At 51.5% G+C, this 16,798-nt stretch overlaps 6 protein-coding genes across 6 annotated transcripts; 2 read left to right on the forward strand and 4 right to left on the reverse strand.

The window, feature by feature from the left end:
* Positions 1-10: 10 nt before the first annotated feature.
* Positions 11-1,259, forward strand: AAFC00_002942 (uncharacterized protein; the record flags this gene model as incomplete). The annotated part of the gene is made up of 3 exons (XM_069342330.1): positions 11-20; positions 88-472; positions 599-1,259. The coding sequence occupies 3 exons, from the start codon at positions 11-13 to the stop codon at positions 1,257-1,259; spliced, it is 1,056 nt and encodes a 351-aa protein (XP_069198836.1).
* A 191-nt stretch (positions 1,260-1,450) lies between these two features.
* Positions 1,451-1,798, reverse strand: AAFC00_002943 (uncharacterized protein; the record flags this gene model as incomplete). The annotated part of the gene is made up of 3 exons (XM_069342331.1): positions 1,451-1,495; positions 1,598-1,618; positions 1,679-1,798. The coding sequence occupies 3 exons, from the start codon at positions 1,796-1,798 to the stop codon at positions 1,451-1,453; spliced, it is 186 nt and encodes a 61-aa protein (XP_069198837.1).
* An 899-nt stretch (positions 1,799-2,697) lies between these two features.
* AAFC00_002944 (uncharacterized protein) lies at positions 2,698-4,359 on the forward strand (the record flags this gene model as incomplete). Its single annotated transcript, XM_069342332.1, has 1 exon — positions 2,698-4,359. The coding sequence occupies one exon, from the start codon at positions 2,698-2,700 to the stop codon at positions 4,357-4,359; it is 1,662 nt and encodes a 553-aa protein (XP_069198838.1).
* A 4,370-nt stretch (positions 4,360-8,729) lies between these two features.
* On the reverse strand, positions 8,730-10,355 carry AAFC00_002945 (uncharacterized protein; the record flags this gene model as incomplete). Its single annotated transcript, XM_069342333.1, has 4 exons — positions 8,730-9,290; positions 9,345-10,019; positions 10,090-10,160; positions 10,223-10,355. 4 exons carry the CDS (start codon positions 10,353-10,355, stop codon positions 8,730-8,732), a joined length of 1,440 nt encoding a protein of 479 aa, XP_069198839.1.
* A 1,055-nt stretch (positions 10,356-11,410) lies between these two features.
* On the reverse strand, positions 11,411-11,836 carry AAFC00_002946 (uncharacterized protein; the record flags this gene model as incomplete). The annotated part of the gene is made up of 2 exons (XM_069342334.1): positions 11,411-11,481; positions 11,539-11,836. The coding sequence occupies 2 exons, from the start codon at positions 11,834-11,836 to the stop codon at positions 11,411-11,413; spliced, it is 369 nt and encodes a 122-aa protein (XP_069198840.1).
* A 1,862-nt stretch (positions 11,837-13,698) lies between these two features.
* AAFC00_002947 (uncharacterized protein) lies at positions 13,699-15,491 on the reverse strand (the record flags this gene model as incomplete). The annotated part of the gene is made up of 5 exons (XM_069342336.1): positions 13,699-13,704; positions 13,757-13,827; positions 13,883-14,004; positions 14,063-14,978; positions 15,032-15,491. 5 exons carry the CDS (start codon positions 15,489-15,491, stop codon positions 13,699-13,701), a joined length of 1,575 nt encoding a protein of 524 aa, XP_069198841.1.
* Positions 15,492-16,798: the final 1,307 nt, after the last annotated feature.

Genomic DNA, 16,798 nt, shown 5'->3' on the forward strand with positions numbered 1-16,798 from the left:
GTCTAACGCCATGGACTACAGTACGTACCTCTCTTTCTCACGCAATGTAAGGTACCTTTACCATGACGGTCCGACTCACCAAAACAGACTCGATGCTAGAAACCCTCCTGGACGGGGGCTACCTGCCCACGCCCGTGATCCGGGCAGGCATCCGCGGCCAGCTCCGCCAGCGCCTAGCCATGATCTCTCAAACGAGCAACGCAGCATCCTACTCGACGAAGATGAAGTACGTGGAGCTGCTGCGCACGCGGCCGATCGCCATCGAGACGGCGGCGGCCAACGAGCAGCATTACGAGGTCGGCACGGGGGTGTTGAAGGCTTGCTTGGGGCCCCGGATGAAGTACTCGTGCTGTTTGTATGAGGGGCTCGAGAAGGGGTATCGTGCGGGGCTTGGTGAGGCCGAGGTCGCTATGTTGGAGGATTATGTGCGCAAGGCTGAGCTTAGCGATGGCATGAGCATGTTTGATCTCGGGTGAGTCTTTTTCTGCTGTTCCCGACGCAGAGTCGTTCGTGCGAAGTCATGTCTTCTTTGCTACGAGCTATGGGGCGGGGTATGATGGGACTTTTCACCGTGTTCAAAGTACTAATGTGGGTTCAGGTGCGGTTGGGGCTCACTGAGTCTGTTCCTTGCAGAGCGCTTCCCCAGCAGCAAGATCACAGGCTTCTCGAACTCTCGCACTCAAAAGGATTATATTGATGCAGAGGCCAAGTCTAAAGGCTTCACTAATCTCACAATCGTCACTGGTGACGTTGCAGAGTACAACTTCGAAGGCACAGATCTGGCAGCATCGTTCGATCGCGTATTGTCGATCGAGCTGTTCGAGCACATGAAGAACTACCAGCTTCTGCTGAAGAAAGTGTCGACGCTTCTCAAGACCGGTGGTAAGCTCTTCGTGCACATCTTCGCGCACAAGGACAGTCCGTATGATTTCGAAGACGGATGGATGACACAGCACTTCTTCACTGGCGGAACCATGCCGTCGGCAGATCTTCTGCTCTGGTTTCAAGACGATCTCAGATGCAAGCGCATGTGGTGGGTCAACGGCAAGAACTACGCCCAGACGTGCGAAGACTGGCTCAGCACGATGAATGGCAACAAGAAGCAGATCTGGCCGCATCTGGAGGCGACATATGGCAAGGAAAAGACATCGACGTGGTTCCATCGGTGGCAAATATTCTATCTGGCGTGTGCCGAGCTGTTTGCGTACGAGGGCGGAGAGACTTGGGGCGTGTGCCACTACTTGTTTGAAAAGGCTTGAAGACGATGCTTGGCCTTCTTTCAGAGAATAGGAAATAGATAGACGGAAGTAAGTGGTATTGGTTGTGTTTTGCGTTGCGGATAATGACGGTATCGTGATCGAGTGTGTGATATATTGGACTTCTCTCGATAATGTGTACAATGCCTTGATGCATGTGTGTGACAGAATGCTGACCAAAGAAAGAAACCCCATCAATGGTCCCAGGGGTGCTTCCAGCCGAGAAGCGCAGGGCCGTCCTGTTTACGCTATTAGTCACTGTTATAATCGACGAGTTGATCATGTCCAATCGGTATCAATGGTGGTTGGGGGGACTGCTGGATCAGTCACTTTCGGCGTACCTTCTTCGCTCTGTACATCAACTAGGCAGCGAGAGTCAGCGGGACGGCTTTGAAACAACATCAGGCCTTCAGAGAACTCACGAAGAACCACATGCTTGCGCCGAGACCGGTAGCAGCGAATCTGTAGAGAGGTCGAACGGGGTGGACGTGGATGGGGTGTGCGCCATGAGCGCGGGCGCCGCTTGCCGGACCTCCTGCCATTGCGTGAACTGTGGAGGTGTGTAAGTATTGCAACTGTCGTGCGGCGCAGTGAAGAGTGGGACCCGTTGCACATACGATTGGGGAGGTTAGACGGGTCGGTGGTGTATGGGTTGTCTGTATCCAATCAGGTATACTGCATATCATCAAATCCCAGCCAGCCAGCCTTCGAGACGTTCCGGTTGGCACTCGTCCGCCCTCCTCCGCCTCCGCTTCGCGTTGTTGGGAGTGGAGGCGCCAAGGGATCGGGTGGTGGGCGGAACTTCTGTAGTGAGACGGGAGACGGACCTCGTCAATGCCAAGGCTCGAGTTTTGATCTTGGAGAAGGACGCCGGGCTCGTCAAGATCGAAGCTAAAATGGGCACTTTAATGCCGCTGATGCTGATGCTGCTGCTGCTGCTGCTGCTGTTACGGAACTCTCTTCTGGGGCAAATAGGGTAATGCACCCGCGAGACTTGGACTTACTTGTACGTTTGACACTTTTGTTGCTTTCTCGACGCGACTAAGGTACGCACTCTGGGCTTCATTGCTTCTCGCGCCTTCTTGTTGTGCTGTAAAAACATTCGCCCCTGCTGTTTAGGGACGTTGTTTTCGCCTTCCCTTCTGCGCGGTCTTGCAGAGCTCGAATAGGCCGATTGCGATTGTTATTGTCGTCGATATACAATACCCGATCGACAAGCTCCAGCACAGTGGGGACTCTCCCAATTGGATTATTACTACCCGCATTTCGCATCTGCGCAACAATCTTTGTCTGATTGTCTTCGACGATCCACGTACCGGACTTTGCAATCACCTTCTTCCGGCGCTGCTGTTGCGCCAGCGGACACATGCGCCCACATACATCTCACGCACTCACATGAGTATCGCAGTCATCTGTCGCTGTCTCCCGTCTCAGCCCGACCATGGCGCAATCCACCGACACCGCCTCGGCCGACCCAGCACAGCGCCGCTTCCGGGGATGCGCCAAACTGGAAGACTATGAAGTCACTCAGAAGCTCGGCGAGGGCACCTTTGGCGTAGTCTCCAAGGGCCGCTCTAAGCGTACTGGCGCTGTTGTTGCGCTGAAGAAGATCTTGATCCACAACGAAAAGGACGGATTTCCCATCACCGCCTTGCGCGAGATCAAATTGCTCAAAATGCTTTCCCACGTGAATATCCTGCACCTGGACGAAATGGCCGTCGAGCGCAACAGGAAGGATCTCAAGAAGCGAGCAACGCTGTACATGGTGACGCCCTACATGGATCACGACTTGTCCGGCATGACGACCAACCCCGACATTCGCTTCACCGAGGCCCAGATCAAGTGTTACATGCTGCAGCTCCTCGAGGGTCTTCGCTACTTGCATGATAGCAACATTCTTCATCGCGATATGAAAGCTGCAAACATCCTCATCAGCAACCGAGGTATCCTCCAGATTGCCGACTTTGGCCTCGCCAGACACTATGATGGCCCCACCCCAGAGCCAGGTCAAGGAAACGGTGTTGCCGTTCGTGATTATACTACTCTCGTGGTCACTCGCTGGTACCGCCCTCCAGAGCTTCTACTGCAACTTCGAAGATACACTCCGGCCATTGACATGTGGGGCGCTGGCTGTGTTTTTGCAGAAATGTTTGAGGGTCGACCTATCCTCGAGGGCAAGTCTGACCTCAATCAGGCCCAGATCATCTTCGAGCTGGTCGGCTCGCCTAACGAGGCCACCATGCCCGGCTGGTCACAACTCCCCGGCTGCGAGGGTGTCAAGGAATGGGAATCACACCGCGGTAATATCAATCACAGATTCAGAAATCTTCACCCTCATGCCCTGGCACTGCTCAAGGAATTGCTCAAGCTGGACTGGCAGAAGCGTATAAACGCAATTGATGCGCTCCAGCATCCATATTTCAAGACCGAGCCACTTCCCTCGCGTCCGGAACAACTGCCTTCCTTTGAAGAGTCTCACGAACTGGACCGTAGAAAGCACCAGGAACGCCGAGTCGCTCTTCCTCCTGCTCCCGCCGGCGGCACTGTAGGCTTGGGTCCAGACGAGGCCTGGCCACCTTCGAATCCCAATACCTACTCGAATGGCTATGAACGCGGCAGACCCTCCCGTGGCCCCGGGCCCGGCCCTGTGAGCGGTCCTCCTTCACGTCATCCTGATTCCCGCCAGCCTTCTCGGCGACCTGCTTGGCAACAACATGGCTCGGAAGGACATCCTCCTCGCTCGGTAGCCCCGTATGCTAATGGCAATTCGCATCTGCCTCCGCCGCCGCCTGACAGTCGCCTACCGCCTCGACCAATGCCGCCAGCGAATGGCCGTGGCGGTCCGAACGTCGACACATACATACCAAGCTACTCTGCCGCCAGACACGAGCCACCGCCGGTCGTTGGCCGAGGGCCTCCACGCGATGCACCCTATCGCGAACGGGAGCGAGCCGATCGTCCTCCCATCGTTGGTGCGGGCGGAAGAGACAGAGACAGAGAGCACGTACGTTCCGACCGCCGCAGTACCAGAAGCAGGAGCCCCGAACGTGAGAGGCGCGAGCGACTACAGGACAGGGAGCGCGATTTCTACCACAGACGATAACGATGGCCTCGTTCTCCCTAGCAAATATCCTTTTTGTCTTGCAGGCCATTGAGCGCCGAACAGAAAAAAAAAAGGATTCCATCCAGCGTTTTGCTTTTACATTGGGCTTTTTTCCTTTTCCCTTTTCTAGCGTGGCGTTAAATCGGGCTCAGTCAGTCTTGCGCCAAACAAAGATGGGATGAATATGTGTTTTCATGAAATGGGACGGTCGCCATTGTGGTGGTGTGATGAGTGACGGAAGTAATCAAAAAGGAAAGTAAGGAGAAAGAAGAAGAAATACCCCCCTTTTTGGTGTCAAAAACGAAACAAGTAAAAGAAACAATACCAAAAAAAAAGTCATAAACAGGTCCTCTTGGTAATATCTTCTGGTCTACCGTTCATTCTCCTTGTCTCCATCGATGCACGATGTAGGCTAGACTGCTTTGCAGTCTGGTCAGTGCTAACAACATGAGGTCGGAAGTCGGAAATAAAATGTAGAAGTAAAAGGGAAGGAATAATTCAGGCCAGCAAGGTAAACGAACGTAGAGCATCACACAACGACAATCGTGACAAGCAAGATAAGGTAGCTTCTCGAGGCCAGAAACTCGACATTGAGCAGACAGTCACATGGGTCAGTACCTAGGTAAGAGCGACAGCGAGTACACTAAGGTAATATTGCCCATCAGCCATCCCTAGCCGCAACATTTCATCGCTACAAGCGGAGTGAGTTTCCAGCAGACCTCTGCGAGACCGACGGACAAACAAAGACCTGTATGCAGTTCATGTATCACAGAAAACGAAAGAAATGTTGTTCAGTAGGTCCATGGCTACTTCCTGACATAATTTCGTGAAGGAACAGTGAGTAAAACGATATCACGTGGGGTCGGTAGCAAACTGGAATGAACTTGTTGAGTCACTAAGCTCCGTAAGTTAAGAACGAGGAACGAGTACAAAAGTCCGCGGCAGGGCGTAGCACATGTATTATACCAATTGAATCATAGAGTGATGTTTGCCTACCCTTGAACGTAGACTTTGTTAAATGGTGACGAACAGGCGGATCCAGAGGAGGTCTTGATTGTATCTAAAGACTGGCTTCTGGAGCGCAGTATGTGAACAGGGTCGCCCTCTCGCTCTAAGCCAAATTACATGGGTGGGACTAGGGGATGTCCATTTCTCGCTTTGTTCATTCTGCTAATTATGTTACGTCGAACATTTACGTTCCGCAAGTAGGACGATAGGATCATGGCTTGTTGAGCGAATCTTGTTTTCGATGTGTATAATTATCTATTTATCTATCTAGCGAGTAAGTAGGTGTTCTATATAAGTCTAATGATTCATAGGAGAGGGTTGAACAAGAAGTAAAGCAAAACTCGCTACGCTACATGTTAGGGTATTATACATCAAGCAAAGGTATAAACCTCTTGTATAGGGTTATTTGATGAGGTTGATAGTATAGCTGCTGTGATCTCCGTCAAGTGTCGCCTTACTCTGTTGATCGTGACAGAGGTAAAGGAGGCATGTTATGAACAAAAGTGCAACATCTATGCATTGGCACCCTTGATACAGCAGAGGGAGGGAAAGACAAGCAAGAAGCAATATCATTAGTCTTCTTCACCTTCACGCGTCGCTCGCTCTGTATGCGAAAACGCTACGCTTGTGGCAATGACAAGAGCCGCACCAGCGAGCAAAGTGCCGCCGCAAAACGCCTGCATGCCGATCCAACTGCCACGACCGACTAGCACACCCGCGATGGGTGTGCCGATCAAGATACCCAGCGCGGCGCAGAAAGAGTTCAAGCCCATCCTGCCGCCAAAAGTGCTCAGGTCTGTCGTGATGGACACGACTGTTGATGGCTGCAGACTGACAAAAGAGCCGGAAAAGCCGCCGTACAGTAGCGACCATACGATCATGCCGCCCTCAGCGCCTTCTCCGATTCCCATCCAGCAGAACCCTAGCACACCGGCGATGATGGTACAGAAGGCAAGGACATTGACGGGGCCCAGACGATCGGCGACAAGGCCAGGGAGGATGCGGCCGGCGATGGACCCAGCACTGGTGATGGGAAGCATGTAAAATGAAATCGTAGGGTCCATGCCGCCCTTGACCGTCGAGAACTCGGACACGTAAAAGAAGGGAACGTACAGTCCGATGAAGCCGACGAAACTTGCGAGACAAAATAGCGAAAAGGGAGCCTCCTTGAACGCCCAGATATCCAGCATCTTTTTGCGAGTCGAGGGAAACGCCCTCGCCTTGATGCAGAAGCAAGGGGTGATCAGACTGCCGAGAGAGATGAAAGCAACAACCCTGGTCGCCCAGCCAAACCCAATCGTGGGCTGTAGACGGTGAAACACAATGGGATAGATGACACCTCCCAGACTACTACCCGACGCTGCGATCCCCATTGCGAATGACTTCTTGGTCGTGAAATACGATGGCACGATACCAACAGCCGGCAGGAACAGACAGCCACCTCCGATGCCCACGCATAGTCCTTGCGCCAGCATCAATTGCCAATAGGAGTCGCACAAACTCGTCATCATCATTCCGAACACAACGAGGAATGTGCCAGATACTATCAGTGCCCGCGGATGTCCAGCATCGAAGATTGGCCCAGCGAAGACCGTGGCGCTACAAAGCAGGAATGCTTGTATACTGCCTATCCAGGAAATGTCCGAATTGGATACATTTGGGATCAACGTTGTCGAGTAATACTCCTGAAAGACACCAAAGGCATTCACTAGTCCCCAGCAGTTCATGAAACATAGGCATCCAGACAATACTTGTATCCAGGCAACCAAGCCACCGTTCGGAATGGATGCGGTTGGTTTAGTGCGAACGATCGACTCTATCCGCGTCAATTCTGGCTCTGCCCGCCCTCCAGACTTCTCAGCATCGTGAAAGTCATGAGGTATGATGTCCGACTCTGCTTTTCCCTCGTCTGTGGAATGTATCGACGATGCTTTGCTTTCTTTGTGATCTTGGTGACTCGAGAAACTCGTCCCGGGACTATTCGCCATGACGTTCCTCGCTTGGCTTGGGCGCTAAGATGTGTTCTCCAGTGCCAAGATCCCCCTTTCAGACTACCTTACCTTAAGGTTCTAGACTGACCCCCGAAGCGAGTGATACCAAGTACAAGCCTTGAAGCAAAAAAGTAAAGGAGTTTGATCTTATGGACGATAAAGGAGGAGCGTTACAATCTTCTGTCCGTGATAAAGAACTGCGACTCGTCTCATTGTTATTGAAGAATATTCCAGCAAGTGAATGCCGCGTTCTGGGGCCTCAAGTGCCGAGTAGGCAAATGCCGTGTGACAACACCGAAGTAGGACCCATTTAGCACCTTCGCAGAGACGAGAGTCGGAAAAACCGTCTGCATGTGCAGCCGCTGACTGGCAAAACAGAGGGCATCGCAACAGGCGTGTTTGGCTATCGCCAGACCCACCGCAAGATACACAACATGAAAGCAGGATTCGTCCACCGGTCTGTACAGCGGAAGCATATTCGGGACATTCCAAGGTAAAAATCTGTGGGTCTTCAGCCGCTGTAGAATAGCTTATGGAGTAGCATATCGCAATGATGCCCTAAGGAGCCGCTTGAGGATCTGAGTCAATGCTAAACATCACCTCATCGTAGATAGTCAAGGTATGCTGCAGTAGCATCTCTACCGTAGTGGCCTTACACGTCGCTATTTGGGACAATTTCATAATCTCTCAGCGGAAGCTCGCGAATGTGCGGTATGTAGCGGACAGCACGCGTATGCTTGAGTTTCGCGGTAGATGTCTTTATAGAGCATTCGGTTGCATCGCTACTGCAGCAGCGGCGTAGATTGGGTACACTAGGGCAGAGTTGCGATCTCGCAAATCGTCGGTCCGTAACGAACGAATAAACAGCAGCTTGCATGAGCGGACGGAAAAAGTCACCTGAGAATGAGCACAGGGGCAAGGAGTTTTTGTCCTGCCCGGCTCGAGACTTCGGCAGTAGATATGGAAATCGGTATCTAGCTGCCCAATCTGCAATCGCTGCATGTTCGTGTTCTGGGTACAGTACATACACGTCGCGACTGCTCGTGCACACGCGTAGCGTAGATTCGATCAAGCTCACAATAAAGACAGTGCACCACGTTCTGTCTAAGGTGGCGCGTTTCTTGTGGAAAGACTTCGACTATTCGTAGATATTTTATGTTTGATTTCAACTTCTATTGCGATTTTTATCTTGGTCGTGTCTTCTGAGCCTGGTCTTGGAAATCATACCAGCGTCTCCTGGACGCTGACAAAATCACAGCGCACTTTCTCTAATGCAAGCTCCTAATCATTTCGTTTCCATCATGCCCACCTCGACCACCTCCAAGTAATGGGCAATCCAAGCACGTGTATGCTGCGGGTCACAATGATTGTCTATTCCTTCTTGGTTCTGTCGGCAAGCTCACCCTCCTTTGGTAGCTTAGGAGCAGGCTGGGACTTTGCCTCGGCCTTGCCCTTGGCCTTCAAGCTGGTGGAGTCCTTGGGGAGGTCCTTGACGTACGGTAAGAATTCGGGCTGGCCAGGGATGTACTTTCTGAGCACCTCTGGCACGACAAGACCGTCCTCGGTCTGGTAGTTTTCTAGAACACAGCAGAGAGCTCTCTCAGTAGCGCAAAGGGTAGAGTTGAGTGCGTGAACGTAAGCTTTGTTGTATCCGCTGTCAGTCTGTTTCTTCTGGCCGAAACGGATCTCAAGCTCGCGAGTCTGGTAGTCAGTGCAGTTTGAGCACGAAACAAGCTCCTTGTACTCGCCCTGGAAGGGGAACCAGGCCTCGAGATCGTACTTCTTGGCGGCTGCGTTGTTGAGGGCACCCGAGACGATAGCTACGACACGGTACGGGATGTTGAGCGACTTGTAGAACTCCTCGGAGGTGTTGATCATGGAGTCGAAGTGCTCCCATGAGTCCTCGGGCTTGCAGAAGATGAACTGCTCGATCTGTGAGAGCGAGATTAGCTATGGAAATGGAAGATAGGAGACAAACTTATCCACCTTCTCGAACTGATGGACACGGAAGATACCCCAAGCGTCCTTGCCGTGGGATCCAGCTTCTTTCCTGAAGCAGGTGCTGTAGCCAGCGTACTTGATGGGGAGTTCCTTGTCGTTGAGCCACTCACCCTCGTGCAGGGCCGAGATGGGTTGCTCGGAGGTGGCAATGAGGTACTTGTCCGTCTTCTCGTCACCATCATCAGTGACCTTGTAGAGCTCCTCGTCGAACTGCTCGAGCTGAGCAGTCTTGGCCATGGCCTCTCTGAGCATGAAGAAAGGGGGCTGGTTGGGCTTGTAGCCCTTGTTGAAGAGGAACTCGAGACCGTAGTTGATGAGAGCAAGATTGAGGAAGAGTCCGTAGCCAGTCAAGCAGTAACCTCGGTGGCCGACAATCTTGACTCCACGCTCAGGGTCGTATCCATCGAGACGGGTGAGAACCTCGTGGTGGGAGAGAACATCCTTCTTGACAACCTCGGTGTTCTCAGGGGCCCAGTCACGGATGAGCGCATTTTTGTCCTCGTTGTCGCTGACGGGAACCGAGTCGTGCACATAGTTACCCACACTCTTAGCTGTCTTCCTGAGTGCAAGCTCCTTTTCGCGGGCGGACTCCTCCAACTGCTTCTGCTCCTTCTGTAGCTCCTCCTTCTGCTTCAACAAGTGATCCGCATCGCCCTTGGCCTGTCTCCCGCAATATGACTGGTCAGCGCTAACCCAAAGTTTCTGTATTCAATGCTGCAGTTGCGCTGACCTTTTTGATCTGGCCAATCTCCTTTTGCACAGCGTTGATCTTGGTGCGAATCTGATCAGCAGCATATTTAGCTGAACACGGGGGGATCTGTCAGTAGAGCGTAGGAGAGACAAAACACAAATCGCAGTCTCACTCTTTCTGTGGTCCTCGAACATGGCAATGACCTCGTCCACGATTTCCTCCTTGGCATGGCGCTTTTTTTGACTGTCGCGGATCTTCTGAGGATTACCACCACGCTCGGTGATGAAGTCGTTAACGTCCAACATCTTGTTCTGGGCTCGGTCACTTTCGAGTGACTTTCGTGCTGCTTGTGATGGTGGATGTGATTGACTCCGCGGAACAGCGTCTCTGGACTGGTTTGCTTGTCACAGGTGGGCTGTTTTGTCGTATACCGTATGCCCAATAAATTGCATCCTTATGAGGGTGCGGGGCGGCTTGTGATTGACTCAAGACCCTCGTTTCCATCGCTGGCGGTGAGTCGAATGTCTTGGCTTTGTCTGTCTGTCTGTCTGGACCCAAGGTAGCAAGGCCAGGCGCTTCTCCTGCGTGTCGGCAATTGTTGTAGGCACAGTATGATGCTACAATATTATAGCTGCAGCACCTTGGCATCTTACCTGATAGGTACACAGCTTTTGTAAGGCTGGATGACAACTGTATGCGAACCCAATTGGGAGCCTATTGATTATCTCTCCAATTCCTACATCCTGAAGCTACCTTACCACTGCCGTCGAAGCAAGTCGATCATGTACAAGTTTACAGGGGCAATTGGCTCAGCATATGTCTTGTGGCTGATAGACGTTCCATTCACATTTCTCGGTCTCATATTACAACCTTCTTGATTACCGCGGCGAGCCCTCGTCGGGTCCTTTCCTGCAGCAGGCCCATAAACATGGGCGATAAATCGACATGCCCTGCTTGGGGGCAGGAAGAGATATCATGCATCTCCGCTTCCTTTCGTGCTTTGCCCTCACTGGCTCTCCCATCTCCTTCGATAAGCACTCAATCACGCCACCCATTAGGCAGGAACCCTTGACGCCCGTGCTAAAATAAAAAACCCCAAATGCTCTGAACGCTGAAGTATGCCATAGCTCCACATTGCGCTTATGCCAGCGCGATATGTAATGCTGAAAAGTGAAAAGAAAAAGTAACAGGCGAGCCTGTAATTGATGAATCGAAAGAGCCTCTATCATGAATGGTGTTGTGATGGAACCATGCCAGAGACGCGAGGCTTTGTAGCCGGAAATAGTGGCCGCCGTGGGGACTTTCGTTGCGTGCATGTTGATGTGCTTCAACTACGCTCCGACTGTGTCAAACCAGAGGGTCAAGGCTTGTCCTCGGAAGGAGCACTTGACGATTGAACGTGATCGAAGTCTGGGAAACTAACGTAGCCCTCTATTTGCAGATGTCAGGAAAGACACCGGAAGGATTAGGTACATCAGGAATGCTTACCTTGACTGTCGTCCGATAGTCGACGTCTAACTACCTCCCAATGGATCTCGCTGTCCTGCCCAGGGCTTGTGGAAGGTGACGCTGGGGGACTGTTCCTTGGCGTCGGATTCCGTGACGATGTAGATGCCACTCTTGACAGCATTGATGTTGCATCGCCGGATGCTGCTCTGCTGTAGCCATGGCGAGATGTATGCGAGTTCTGGCGATTTAACGATGGTGGAATGGCCGTTGATGCTTTCAACGTCCCACGCATGAGCATGCTGGGCGAGCTTGAAATACGCTGACTTTCTCTGGCCATTGTTGACGTATTCGTTGGAATAGGATAAATGGATGTGTAGTGGTATTGGTATGGCTTCTATTGAAGATGATAAGGAAGCGAATGTGAGTCGGTGTTGTTTGAGTTACAAGTGTAGATGATTTGATCTTAGAAAGTGAGGCGGTTGAACGAGCGGGGTTGAAGGTGAGAAATATATGGCACGATGGGATTGAATGTAGTAAGTAACCTGCCAGGCAAGGGTGGCGTTGTATTTACTTGTATATAACACCATATTTGAGTACCAACTGCACAGTACTAGTGTACCTCGACTCACACATACACTCACCCTCTAGACCTTGGCCCTACGAAAGGAAGAGCCCGAGAACCAGTAATCATGACGCACGGCCGATCTGCCGATGGTTCAGGGGTGTGCTGTCACATAACGACACGGGCACGACTCGAGACCTTGCTTTGCGCCCAAAACCTGTCGCGTGTCGTTTTGTTTGGTGGGAATCTCCCTCTGATCCAGGTCTGAGCAGGGAAGCAGAGACCCTTACCACCTCCCCAGACAGGATAAGCCCGCCTGCGCAACCCATTTCGCACTCGATTCATAGCTTTTCGGGTAAAGGACTAACGACGTGCGGAAGCGTTGCCTCTGGGTTCCCACACAAGGTGCGCCGATCCGCGAACGCTCCGAGGAGCCTCATCATCAGCTCGTCAGGTACCTCCACGTCGAGCCACGCAGCCTTGTCAGGACTAGCGGACACGGCACCATCTGGTGCTGGCTTGGGCCTCCAAGCCACATTTGAGCTTCGCTGACTGGACCTCTCTTGCCATCATCAGAGTAAAAATGAGAGAGAGAGAGAGCAGAGAAGAATGCCACGCACCGGCCCACCAGCGACGTGCAGCTGCAGCAAGGCCCAACCCAATTCCGGGGAGCGGTCTTACTCACATTCCGTCGAATGGGGATGCTCGGGTCTTGGCGCTAGTATCGCTAGCCTCCATACCGGACTTTTCCAAGGATTGGGGGATCGGGAAACGGACTCGGGTCGTTTTCCTTTCTGTGCTTGACTCTTCTCTTTGTCATCTATTTAATTAATGATAATGTGCCTGACACACTCTGGCGACGGCGGCGTCGTCGTGGGGCGGCGGCTTCTGGAAGAAGATGATGTACGATACTATAACATCCCGCTAACCGACTTCACCGACACAAAAATGGTTGCAATGGACGTCCGCATGTGGCAATTTATCGCTCGACACGTGTTGTTCGTCGAGGCGAATGACCACTGGATGCCGGGCGAGTCGTGTCACTGTGCCATGGCCGTGCTATTGTAGTCGTGCGACGGCCACAGGACACACTTTCTACGCACTCGTTCGGATGCCCTTGCTTCCACACGTCGCTCGTATTTGACGTATGCACAGCTTGGGCTCTTTTTCTCTCACTATGAACGATCTCCGTCCGTCTTTGACGCTGAACGAGGATCGAGAGACGGTTTTACTTGCGTTTGCCTACTATTGAAAGGACCACGATCGGATTTCCCGCTATGCATGCATAGCCGTTCCTCCACATGCTGCTAATGTATGTCTGCTGCGGAGTGCCAGCGGCCCGTTCCTGGTCTAAGGCTCGTGGTGGTAATTCGCGCAGCGATCTCACACATGTATTTCATATTCTGCTTCGAATCTGCCTTAGATGCGACAAGGAAATGATCTACGTCTAGCAATCAAATGTAAACCTCCTAACGTCCGCGCGCCAAAAAACAAAAGGTAAAAGATTAAACTAAGATATGTGCTCGGCGTGCACGCGTTAACCAATTGGTGCGCGTGAGCACGCGCGTAGTGGACGCCAAAAATAAATGACACAGCCTCCGGTCTCGAGGAGAGAGCATGGTGCAACTCGTCTATGATCAGTGCTGGTGAACATACGTCAGTGTCATGCGAATATCCGATATCAGATTTACGTACGTCGACGTCTTCCCACGCGCGGCCTTGGACATTGTTCAACTCTTCCAGCGTCATAATTTTACCCGTGGTGACTGCATAAGCCATTAGCACAATTCATTAGATTAATTTCCCACTTAATGAACTTACAATACCCGGCGTGAATTTTCGCATCAATCTCTACTCTAGAGTCTTCGGGAATCATTTCGTCCGGGATAGGGATGCGCTCGTGAATGGGGATGCCCTGCTCGACGATAGCGTCATGCTTCATGCTAAAGCACGATGGATTAGTGACACGAATTCATGCAGGGGCAAGGAACAGCCACTCACTTGGACATGCTTAACATGCGATCAATCTTGGTGATTCCTAGCCAATGCAGGATGTCAGGCATGAGAGCCTGGAACCGCATATCCTTGACACCAGCAATGTTTTCCGTGCGCTTGAAGTACTCGCTCGCTCTGTCGGTGCCACGCTTCCTCGCATTGTAGACGAGATACTTGGTCACCTCACCAAGAGCTCTTCCCTCTTTTCTGAAATAGATGACCACACCACTTCCACCCTTCTGAGCCTCCTTGACTGCTTCTTCAATACCAAAGATGAGGTATGGCCGGCAAGTACAAATGTCGGATCCAAAAACATCGCTGCCGTTGCATTCATCATGCACGCGCAACGCCAAGCGTGAGTCGGGATCAGACATCTTCGCAGGATCACCAAAGCAGTAGACGGTCAGCCCTCCTATAGGCGGAAGGAATACTTTGATGTCACCGCGAGTAATCAGCTCGGGATACATGCCGCCGGTGTGCTCGAACAACGATCTCCTGAGAGTGCCTTCGTCAATGCCAAAGCGTTCCGCCACCCCGGGGAGATACCAGACCGGTTCCACGGCGATTTTGGTCACGGCAAGTTCTCCCGATGCATTCAGACAGATTTTGCCATCGGGGACGAGTCTACCTTTTCGAACACTCTCTTCGAGCTCTGGAAGTTTCATGTGGGCTTTTGTGATGGCGATTGTCGGTCTGATCTCAACATTCTGATTCGTAATGACATCTTTGTACAGCCAAGGTGATAAATGTCCCAGGGGATCCATTGCCACGATCTTCTTAGGGTCCGACCATGTGGGGAATGGGCCGATGTTCACAGCTGGCTCGGTATTGGTGAAGTCTGGCTTGTGATCGATGTCGAGATTCTTGCTTGCCACGGCTAGAGCATGGTAAATCGAGTACGAACCACCATGGGCACCGATCGCTATGTTCGAAAATCAGGCAGAGTTACGTGAATCCCAAAGCACATGAACTCACCATTTCTTCGACGGATGGTGCCTGGATTACGAGAGACGACTACAGGGCCACGAGTACTGGGGTCCTTGTGGCCCCAGTTCATTGGCAGAGGATCAACCCCGGCTTGACCAGGATATGAAGTGAGAATGATCTTTGAGGTAGTACTGGACTTGCGGGCTGGGTCGACCGCAGGAGATCCAGACAGGTTGGGGGTTGTTGGCATGCTCTCAGTCGCGGTTTGTGTTCCGTTGGACGTGGCTACGGCTTGAAATTGAGGAGGTTTCTGGTCAACGATAGCTTCCGCAGTATTGCCATCTTGCATCTGCTTGACGCCTGCGAGTATATTGACACGGCCATTGATGGCATCAACTGCAGCAGCAAGTTGAGCATTCTCCTGTTGGATAGACTTTAAGCTCGCCAGAATCTGCTGCAAGATGGCATTGTCGGCACTGGACAACTCTGACTGTTTTGCATGATACATAATGCGACGCAGATGAGTGCTTGTACTACAGGCTACGAGCCAGGACAGGAATAGGAAGGAAACACAGGGACTCTTAGTCAGGTCTCAACGATAGCAAAGGCAGGTCAACAGAAACGTGGGTATATCGTTGATCACGTAGAACGAGTAGATACGGCGGGCCGAGGTGCCGAGTCAGTTCCTATAACACAAATCGCAGTTACAGCTGTGGCGAATGAGAGGAAGAATGCAGCAGAGACGGAGAATTCAGGAATATGTCGAAGTATATGCAGCAGCGCAGAGTACACCGTCTTTCTCCAATATGCACATGTATGTATGTACAGCAAAGCACTCAGTCAGCGGACCTTAGGAGCTGAGATAAGATATCATTCAGGACGATAACCCCACTTCGGTCATCCCCACCCGAATCGAACCTGAGTGCGTTGGACGTGCCAAGATGTCTGCTTTGCCAGCACGAGTTTACGCATGCTGCCGTGCAGTCAAAGACTAGGAAGGTCACGGAAACATTATGACTGTTCATGTCGGCTACCAACGAGCGCTTAGTACAGTACGTTGTGTATGATGAGATAGCAAGAGTGCAGTAGCAGACGCCTAGAGGGTGTGGCTTCATTCGAAATCGCAATGAATGCTTTAACAGTACTTTACTAATGCATTTCGGAGAAGAGTGAGGAGCAGTAGAAGCACGTCACACGAGGCAGAGCAGGAGTAACTAAATAGTCCTGGCACTTGCAGTGACTGCGACTACAGTGCACACAAAAGCTGTAGCAATTGAATCTGGCTGGACATTAGTATTTATTTCGTGTTTTTCTTTGATGCTATGCTGCGTCTTCGCACTGTTCTCTTATCTAAGGTTTCTCGTCTCCGATGCTAGGAATTTACTTATCTTATCCATGTTTTACTTATCTTTCACCTATCTATTGACTATCTCTCACTTATCTATCGCGGAACAATCTGTATTGTCTTCACTTGTCATCTTGTGTCTTTTCTAACACTTGTTTTGAATGAATTCTTATTTAGTGTTCCAATGGTTGATACTTATATTGGACTTTCTCTACTGCTCTTTTAATGGTTAGTATGGCCGCCCATGGGATGATCAGAATAATGCTTCTACATGCTCTCTCCATCTCGACATGTCCTCTCATGGTGAGATCGATCAATCACAAGTAGTCGCAATATTAGTCTCTGACGAGTAGTCCCGTGTATGGTCTTGATTAAAGTATCGTGTCTCTATGTTAGGTCGGTATGCTAAGTGTGATCTAAAGATATATACGGGCTGCAATCGCTCAAGAGCCTTGATCAGACGAGCGTAG

The sequence above is a fragment of the Neodothiora populina genome, assembly GCF_041146345.1.
Source record: "Neodothiora populina strain CPC 39397 chromosome Unknown canker_contig_15, whole genome shotgun sequence".
Taxonomy (NCBI): Eukaryota; Fungi; Ascomycota; class Dothideomycetes; order Dothideales; family Dothioraceae; genus Neodothiora; species Neodothiora populina.